The sequence below is a fragment of the Magallana gigas genome, chromosome 2, assembly GCF_963853765.1.
Source record: "Magallana gigas chromosome 2, xbMagGiga1.1, whole genome shotgun sequence".
NCBI classification, from domain to species: Eukaryota; Metazoa; Mollusca; class Bivalvia; order Ostreida; family Ostreidae; genus Magallana; species Magallana gigas.
In genome coordinates, this window is record NC_088854.1 from 25,890,765 (window position 1) to 25,900,159 (window position 9,395).

Here is a 9,395-nt window from a genome sequence, read left to right on the forward strand (position 1 = left end):
CAAAGCCCCGCCCCGGCGGAGATATAATTATAATATAGTGAATTTCGCTGTGCTGTAGATGTATTTTTTGTTATATCAGCAATTCAAGTGTATTTTCAAGAAGAGAATATAGTAAATTGCATACTCTAATATTTTGCAGAAATGCCTGGTAAGGTACCCTAAGTTTTTGCAAGAAAGCTTGTCAAAGTAGTTGTAAAGCATTAACAAATTCCTGGAAAAAGTTATCTAAAATTGAGGAACGTGTCGTCCGACCTTAAACATAATGTGAATTTAAGTTTAGTCTAAGGAAGGACTAATTCACAGATAATAAAAATGAATTACAGTGTATAATGTAGTGATCTTTTCTCTAAAGTTTAGAGATGTTTGACCTGAAGAACGATGTCAAAATAGAGTTATAATCATATATCACAAAGTTGACCTTTTGAAGATAAAGTTCGGCAAATCAACAAAAGCACATGCTCTAACACAATTTTTGTAGTATCTACAATGATATCTGAGAAGAAAAAAATGACGACAAAAAGCTTTATATACTAGAATCTTTCTTTGATCTATTTTTCTTTTTGTAAAATCACAAAAAAAGATAAAAAACAAACAAACAACACTGTGCCGGATAATTATGCCAGTGCCAAGGTGGCATTTTTGCACCCGCTTAAGATACAGTTTCGGAAAAATCCATGTATACCAAATGATAGACCATTGTCTAGAGAGTATATAACCACTTTTGTTTTTAGTGTGTTTCACCTGACAGGTGAGATATTTACCTTTTAAAATTAATATCCCATCGGAAAATGATAATTCCCATAGGAGAATTGATTCTCCTACAGGAAATATTGACAATCCTATAGGATTTTTTAAAAGTCCTACAGGAATTATATTTCCTATAGGAGAATGGTAATTCTTGTAGGAATTTGATTCAGACATGTAGTTTTCCTGTAGGACATTAGGTGTTCCTATAGGATTTTATCAAATCCTATCGGAATTGAAATTCCTCTAGGAAGTTCTTGTATTCCGATAGGAAATTTCAAATTACCTATAGGAATATTGTTTTTCCTATGGGAAAAATTATTTTCCTATAGGAATTTATTTTTGAAAGGTAAATATCTCACCTGACAGGTGAGATACAATGATAACAAAGGTGGTTGTTAACTCTTTAAGCAATGGTCTATCATATGGCATATTTGAATTTTTCGATATATGCAGCTTAAGCGGGTGCAAAAATGCCACCTTGGCACTGGCATAATTATCCGGCACAGTGTTAAACACTAAAATTGAGTATTTATCATTTATAGCCAGTTTTACTGAGAAATAATCAAAAATCGAATACATGTACATGTAAATACATGTTAATACTTTTTGGGTTGCTTGAGCAGGTTTGATGGTAGCAAGCAAAATTATTTCGACCATTTTCAAATTCTAATGGACTGATGTTGAATATACGGTTGTTGTTTTTTTTTTAATAATTCTGAGTTTTGTCATCAACAAATGGGTAACCCAATCCAGCAACATTTTATCAAACTTTACACAACCTTTGACTTTCATTGTAATCTTTTTAGAATGTCTAATTTCAACAATCATAAAAACTCTACTACTGACCATCATGCTTTCAGCATTAAAGTGCTCTCGGTACTTTGATTATTGTCGTTGTGACTTTTAGCACTTTATCTGTCCTAAGCTCAACAAAGATAAAACCGACCAAACAATGCCATCTCAAGGTAAGATTATTTCCCTTATGGCTGTGCTCATTCTGTTCACCTATATTTTACAATCTATAAATAGATCCACAAACCGTGAATATATAATACAAAATATAGAAGTCTGGGGTAGATTGGTAAAATTTTGCAATGTAGTGGTAAATAGTACTGGCCTGAAAATATTCAGCTGATAAGTGAAACAAAGTGTCGCTATGACATTCCAGGCTAAATCTGTACGATCTACGAGGATCAAATACGGTTTGACAAGTTCAGTGTTTTGTTCATTTATGCATTGCATATTAATATAACTTAGGCATAATCAATCTTACATTATTTTATAAAATTAAAATAAAACTCAATAAATTTGCCGATTTATTCATAAAAATCTTTGCCAGGCAGGAAATTTTGGTATGTTTGCCAGTTGGTCAAATAAGGAATGTTGCTACGGAAAACTAAGTATGATTAAATATTCATATTATTTAGTATTGTATCGTTCTAAATCGTTAAAAGTTCTACTAGTAATTAGGATTAAAAAAAAACCTTCCCGATACAAAATATAGAAATAACAAATACATGTAAAGAATTTCAGAGAGTGAAACTTCAGTCATCTTCGTCTTCTATAACGAAAAATAATAAGAACTGTGTTGTGTTTCTCTCCCTTTACTGCACATTGACAACTATAGTATTTGCACAGCTTGGATGTGACCAATGAAATATTACATGTATGTTTTTAGATGAGAGGAAGCGCTTTGAAATGGGGGGTCCGGTGGGGGCAGCGGCCCTGTCTCTCTTCTTCATCGCCCTGACCTACCTCAATGCAGAGAAAAATGTCTCTGTAAGATGTTGTATTTGTGATACGCTTGTGGTTTGCACAAATTGATTTTTTAAACCGTAATAAAGATTGATTTTTTTTTATTTTATAATATTTCTCCAATTTTAATACTATACATCGAACATATAGAATTATACCAAGCTTGCAAATCAAACTCGAGAAAAACTTATTTTATCGATATAAAAATGTTTTAGGGTGAATGGGATCTCTTCCAAATGCCTAAAATAAACTGGGACATTCGTCAGTGGGTTAGTCTGTCAAGTTTACTTGGCCTATTGGCTTGGTTTGGTATACAACTTGTGCTGTATAGTTTACCAATTGGAAAATCAGCTTATGGACCTGTGCTAAAAGAGGGCCGTAAACTAGAGTATCAACTAAATGGTAAGTGAGGTTTAAATATCGAATAAAATAGTTGTATTTGCGTCACTAAGAACTTTAATAATGCACAAAATTAGCTACTTTAGCTACGTTTATCTTTGGAGGCGCTTCCAAGTACTCATATACTGTATATTCCGAAATAAATCTTAATCTAAATCTCTTTTTCCTTGCAGCTTTATTTGCATTGGACGTAAACCTTTTGGGTATCATTGCCGCATTCTTTCTTGGTTTTCCAATTAACGTGGTCATAAATAATATGCTGCAGCTACTGACAGCTGGGATTCTAACCTGTCTGGTACTGAGCAGTGTATTATACCACTTGGCCGACTATGTTGAGGATTGGAGACTAAATCCAAGAGGGAACACAGGTGTTTGCCCCATTAAATGAATTTTAAGAAACATCATTTATCAGATTATAATAATATATATGATAAAGTCACATAGAGTCCATTTAACATGGCCTTTACTTGTCTTACATTTTCTGTGAAGGCCATTCATTTTACGACTGGTTCATCGGTAGGGAGTTGAATCCTCGTCTTGGTTCTCTGGATTTGAAGTACGTAATGTTTCGGAGCGGCATAATTGGATGGATGCTGATGAACTTTGCCAGTTTAATCATAGCGTTTTCTGAGGGTAAAAACGAAGTTCCATCCAACTTGGTTCTTTTGGTAATCATGCAACTATTTTACGTCATAGACTACTTTTGGTTTGAAGAGGGAATACTCGTGTCACGTGATATTGTATACGAAGGCCTTGGATTCAATATTAGCATGCAGTTTCTCATGATCCCTTTCACATTTTGCACACAAACTAGATACGTGGCCACAACTGGGTACACGTCATCTTGGATGACACTTCTGGGAATATTCATCATTTATGGTACATGTATAATTATGTTTTACAATGAAATCTACTTCCAGCAAAAAAAAAGAAATTCAAACGTCCAATAATCGTGCATTTGTTTTCGATTTGTTTTGTGAAAGGAACTGGATACTGGATTTACAGGGCCAGTAATTTGGAGAAAAACAAATTCAGACAGAATCCAGACGACCCAGCATTAGCATGTACGTGTAATTCATGCAATGGACACATGCAGTCTGCGTACTAATTATTTAATATTATGATTAGTGAAAATGTGTTAGTCATTTATTATATATATATTATGACACATAAATAAATATTGATTTTTGTACATTCTTTCTCGTTCCCCTAAACAGACTTAAAAACAATGCCGACAGAATCAGGAAAGCGGCTGCTGATATCCGGATGGTGGGGGTTGTGCAGACATCCTAATTACCTGGGCGATCTCTTAATTTCTCTGAGTTATGCTTTATGTACAGGCAAGTATTGATTTCGTGTAGAATAAGGCGGTCAAAATTTTAGTAAATGTTATTCTTTTTCCGATTTACTGACTTTTTAATAACACGTCGTAAAGAATAGTGCAATTCACACCTTGAAGAACCTTTCCATTGCGGGGTTAATCAAGTGTCAAAACAGAAATTCAATACTAATACTCCTCCTCTTGCTATCACTTTGCTTTCCTGCGATGAATTTTCTGTTGTTTTTAATTTTTAAAAATATATTTTGAGACAATTAAAACTACATTTTGTACATTGAAGATGGCAAGAATTATTTTTTTTTTCATGACAAAAACTAGTGTGTGGGAATCCGGCCAAAGGACAAAACTTTTGGACAGTGTATTCATGCATTCAACTAATGCATTTATAGGAATACGAGTTATCTAGTACATTTAATGGTTTGCTGTATATAAACGTGTACGAAAGTACTAACCTAAATCATGCTAATTTCTTCATTTGTATTTGTTATCAAATCGATTTGAAAAAAATCTTTATGCTAAATTTGTTGTAATTTTATGGAATAAGATATAAATAAGAAAAATGAAGAAAAAAATCCTTTAATACATTCTTACTGCTTAATGCATATGTTGTTGTTTCTACGACAGGCTTTCAGCACTTCATGCCGTATTTGGGATTTCTGTTCCTTGTGATGCTGCTGATTGACAGAGAGAACCGGGATAGCGAGGGATGCCGGGAGAAATACGGCAAGGATTGGGACAAATATTGTCAGATTGTCAAATATAAAATCATACCCTTCATTTACTGAACGGAGTACCAGTGAAAAAGACAGGGACATTACATGAAAATATATGCTCGTACTGGAATTTTTTTACAGGAGAAAAATAAATAAGCAGTTAAAGGATCACGATCCTGTACTATATAGAGTAAATATTTGCCATGGTAATGGAAATATTTTTTCAATATTTATACCGTTCCAAAAGTACTTTTAAAAATCCAATCAATGAGCAATGTAATAAAAAAATTCTAATATGCATTTAAACTAAAATTGATTTTTAAGCAACTTAACAATTCATCTGAAAGCAGTTTTTAAAAGTTAAAGGAATGATGCACATTTGCAGATATGACGTTTTTAAACTGGCTGAAGTTGAACTTGTAGAATTCAGTCCTGCAAGTTTCTATATAAATCGCTGTCTATTTCCTTTTGAAATTACTAAATATATTATAAACTTGTTTATTACCTAATCAAAGAGATTTTGTTGTTTTATTACAAATTAAATATTTGCGTCTATTTTGAACTGCCGGTCAATAGACTGCGATCTATTAGACCGCCGGTCAATAGACTGCGATCTATTGGACCGGCAACGTATTTCAGAACGCGGGTATCTTAATGTTACATCCTTTCGATAGTTCTCAGGGAATGTATATTCCTTTACATAGACGCTGTTTATAATACTTAGTGAAACCAAATTCAATGTTATCAAAGATGGAGTATCATAATTATAATCTAAAGCTTTATATTAGGTAAAAGACCATTTAAAATCTAATGGGTTGAAGACTCCCCCTTCTTTGTGTAAACTAATATTAAATTGAGATGTTGTAATGCATGCAACAGGTTTTGTGCATGTAAAAGATGAAAAAAAAATATGAGTATATTGCATAATGTCACGAAAACCATCTGCAATATGCAAATTGTAAACCCCGAAAACAATTATTTAATGATTGAACAGTCAATAGACCAGAATCTTTTCCCTTGGTGCAGGGAACAGCTCAGTATGATCTATTGCCCGAGGCCGTTGGCCTCGGGCAATAGATCATACTGAGCTGTTGGCCTCGGGCAATAGATCATACTGAGCTGTTCCCTGCACCTCGGGAAAAATATTCTGGTCTACTGACTGCTCAAGCATTAAATAATTGTATAATATCATTCCCCAATATTGGTATACATATAACATACACTAAATTTACATTTGACAAAATAACAAACAAAATAAATTTATATTTCAGTTTTAATTCAATCAAAATTTTCATAACAAGTACACCCATTCTGATTTAACTCAATTTTTCTCATAAATAAATGCCACATAATGCCTTGATTTTGACCGTTTTGATATTATGCATGCACCTTCAGTGAACTGGTGTATTATTTTTTCAGTGACATTATCGTATAAATATCCATTTAAATATCATTGGTCCATTAACCTGCTTATTCCATTCTACATCACTTTTCTACCTGAAATGAATAATACATGATTTTCCAAAATCACTTGCATTCGTCTAAATCATTTAATATCTTATTCCACATTACATATAATCAAAATTTAGTTTGTTACCCACATTTGACATAGAGTCAGACTACTGACACATTAATCCAATGTTTATACATGTATATGGCTGGTACATTTGTGAACTTGTATTGCAACAAATTTATAGAAAATTAAGTTACTCCCTAAAATTGCAATTTTTTCAGTGATATTTTAATCCTACATATACTAGAGCATCAATGCTTTTAAAATATTACCACTTGTTTGACTGGTTAGACCCTTAAACTACAAATAATTTTAATTATTAAATTAAAATTCTAGACAATCTGCTCTGAATACCTTTGAATTTGATTTGCTGGACAGTATCACACGAGCCCCGCCTCCTTCAGTTTCGTGACCAGTTCCTCCACAGACTCTACCTTCTGTCCCGCCTGTCTGACAGGGGGATCTTCCACACTGACAACTTCATGTCGGGGTGTGATGTCCACTCCATAATCTGATGGTTTCTTTGTGACTAATGGCTTTTTCTTAGCTTTCTGAAAAATCACATATGTATACATGTATGTGATATATGTAAAATTTACTTTATGAAACTTTAAAAAAAAGCACTTGTGGTTGCACAAATTGGTTATTCTGAAAAAAGAAACTAATCATTAAACATGGAAAATTATTATTAAAAACTCTGGGTCTGCTCTAGCAAACCCCGAGTAAACCCCGAGCAGACCCTGAGTGTAAACCCAGGGTTAATTTGGGGTCTAGTTGGTTTCTGTTAAATTGGGTCTAATCGGTATTGTAGATTAAAAACCTACCATAATATTAGGCAGTGTTGCATATCTAGGTTCATTTAGTCGTAAATCAGAAGTAAGTACAGCTGGTACTTTCACTTTTATTGTTTCCAGTCCACCATCAATTTCCCTCATGACTGATAGATCTCCATTTGATTTCTCTATTTTAGACGCAAAGGTTGCCTGTGGATATGATAAACATTATAAACAGTAACACTTCTCTGCACATGCTCATGAATATATATTAACTGGAATAAATATACATAAAACACATATCGGTACAATCATGCAATGAAATAATTCTAATACATGCACTCTGTAAGTAAAAATGAGAAAACTTAACTTTTAATCATGAGTCCAAAACATGTATTTCTAATTGCAATTAATGAACAGTTTTAAACATTTACATTTATAAAACCACGTAATTTACCTTGCATGTATTACAAGTATAAATGAAAGGGTTTATTGACCAACAATAATACTACATGTACAGGTTATTACAAAGTACAAAATACCAAAATGATTGAAGCTCTTTACCTGAGGCCAGTCCAATAGAGATGCCGTCATTTGTCCTGTCTGGTTACAGTCATCATCAATGGCCTGAAATTGTATTTCATAAATACTTTTGTACTAGCTGCCACAATACAATTCATGAATTTGAGAACCTACTATTTTATTTGCCTATTTTGCATACATAGTAAATCAGAGACTCTCTCACCTGTTTGCCCACTATCACGAGATCTGCCTTCTCCTCTGTGGCTATCTTTGAGAGGATTTTAGAGACATGAATGGGCTGCATTGATTCGTATTCCTTTGGTTCTGTAATCACATGAATAGCCCTGTCCACACCCATGGCAAGAGCTGTTCTTAAAGTCTCCTAAAATGGAAATGAATATTTCAAAACTTACAATACCTTTTTATATATATTGAACAATTGCAATAGGTACCAAGGAGAATAATCTTTAACATATTTTATAAACATAGTAATTTGCACTAGGCCCCTCAGAAAAAATATCTTGAACATATTACTTTTCCAGATTCAGATATACATGTATGCCCTTCAAACTTTGGTCACTTTAGTATAAAGTAAAACATCTTGATAGAATGTTAGACACATACACAATCAATAGTACTATAAACAGAATAAACCAACTGATAAAAAAAAAGCAAAATTGTGACAAAGGCAAAAGAGGGAGATATGAAAAAGAAATGCTCCTATAAAAAAATTGAGAAGTCTAATCAGAATTGTTCTGCATGGTGACCCTCTGGAAGACCAAGCCTGATTCTCACTTTGAGACATTTTGAATATAATTTTACTGGTTGCAGTGAATACATGAATCAATTAAAAGGTCTATAAGTGTTTTAAGGAATCCTTGTCTCATTCCATCCTTTTACATGCTTTAAGGACCATTGTCACCAAAAGGTTATATACAAAAAAGAATTAAAGCAGGGAGCAGAAATGTTTGCAATGGTTTCATTGTTTAACCAGTGCAAATGGGTAGAACATTATGTTAGTTTATTACTTGACATTGCTGAGGACCACAAGACACTGCAATAATTTCAGAGGCCAGCTTTTTCTCCTTCATTCTGACTGCTTCTTCCACAGCGATTTCGTCGAACGGATTCATGCTGTGTTTCACCCCTTCAGTCACTACTCCAGTTTTATCTGGCTTAACACGGACCTACAAAGGGAACACCAAAAAGGTTAATTTAAAACATGTTTATAAAAATTTACGTAAGTAAAAGTGAACAAAATTTAACCCGAGGAATTTCGGAATGAAATAAAATTATCATATCGAGTATATTTGCAAACCAAATTGCGAATTAAAATAAAAGAAGATCTTGCAACACTTACCTTGACAGCATAATCAATTACACGTTTGCAACCAACTAATATTCTAAACCCTGACATTGTGTGTTTCGGTTGTTTTGTTAGACACGGTTGTTCACCTTTGGACTTGAGGGAGTACCATGCGATAGTTATCTGTCGTCCTTTTTATATCTCTGTGTATTCGGTATTTTAATTTTTTTACAAAGAAAAAATGGTTTATTTTATATAAATCATGCAAAATTTTTTCATTTGATATACATCACATCAAAGTTTGTTACAGAGTAATTGTTTTATTCAA

The 9,395-nt window shown here is 33.2% G+C and overlaps 2 protein-coding genes across 2 annotated transcripts; one reads left to right on the top strand and one right to left on the bottom strand.

Moving 5' to 3' along the window:
• The first annotated feature begins 1,484 nt into the window (after window positions 1-1,484).
• LOC105317853 (delta(14)-sterol reductase TM7SF2) lies at window positions 1,485-5,071 on the top strand. The gene is made up of 8 exons (XM_011414623.4): window positions 1,485-1,712; window positions 2,426-2,526; window positions 2,718-2,904; window positions 3,075-3,269; window positions 3,391-3,780; window positions 3,885-3,965; window positions 4,119-4,241; window positions 4,865-5,071. Exons 1-8 carry the CDS (start codon window positions 1,700-1,702, stop codon window positions 5,023-5,025), a joined length of 1,251 nt encoding a protein of 416 aa, XP_011412925.3. The 5' UTR covers window positions 1,485-1,699; the 3' UTR covers window positions 5,026-5,071.
• Window positions 5,072-6,212: 1,141 nt separating this feature from the next.
• Window positions 6,213-9,279, bottom strand: LOC105317852 (electron transfer flavoprotein subunit beta). Its single transcript, XM_011414621.4, has 7 exons — window positions 9,122-9,279; window positions 8,790-8,948; window positions 7,985-8,143; window positions 7,804-7,866; window positions 7,291-7,449; window positions 6,821-7,017; window positions 6,213-6,450 (listed from the first exon to the last, which is right to left on the bottom strand). Exons 1-6 carry the CDS (start codon window positions 9,176-9,178, stop codon window positions 6,847-6,849), a joined length of 768 nt encoding a protein of 255 aa, XP_011412923.3. The 5' UTR covers window positions 9,179-9,279; the 3' UTR covers window positions 6,213-6,450; window positions 6,821-6,846.
• Window positions 9,280-9,395: the final 116 nt, after the last annotated feature.

Excerpts from the sequence above, each read along its gene's own strand:
- LOC105317853 (XM_011414623.4), top strand. Across the intron at positions 3,781-3,884 it reads GGGAATATTCATCATTTATG|GAACTGGATACTGGATTTAC; the intron begins GTACATGTATAA and ends GTTTTGTGAAAG. Across the intron at positions 3,966-4,118 it reads AGACGACCCAGCATTAGCAT|ACTTAAAAACAATGCCGACA; the intron begins GTACGTGTAATT and ends TCCCCTAAACAG.
- LOC105317852 (XM_011414621.4), bottom strand. The coding sequence starts at position 9,178 with ATGTCAGGGTTTAGAATATTAGTTGGTTGCAAACGTGTAATTGATTAT. Across the intron at positions 8,144-8,789 it reads GTGGTCCTCAGCAATGTCAA|GAGACTTTAAGAACAGCTCT; the intron begins GTAATAAACTAA and ends TTTCCATTTTAG. Across the intron at positions 7,450-7,803 it reads CTCTATTGGACTGGCCTCAG|GCAACCTTTGCGTCTAAAAT; the intron begins GTAAAGAGCTTC and ends TCATATCCACAG.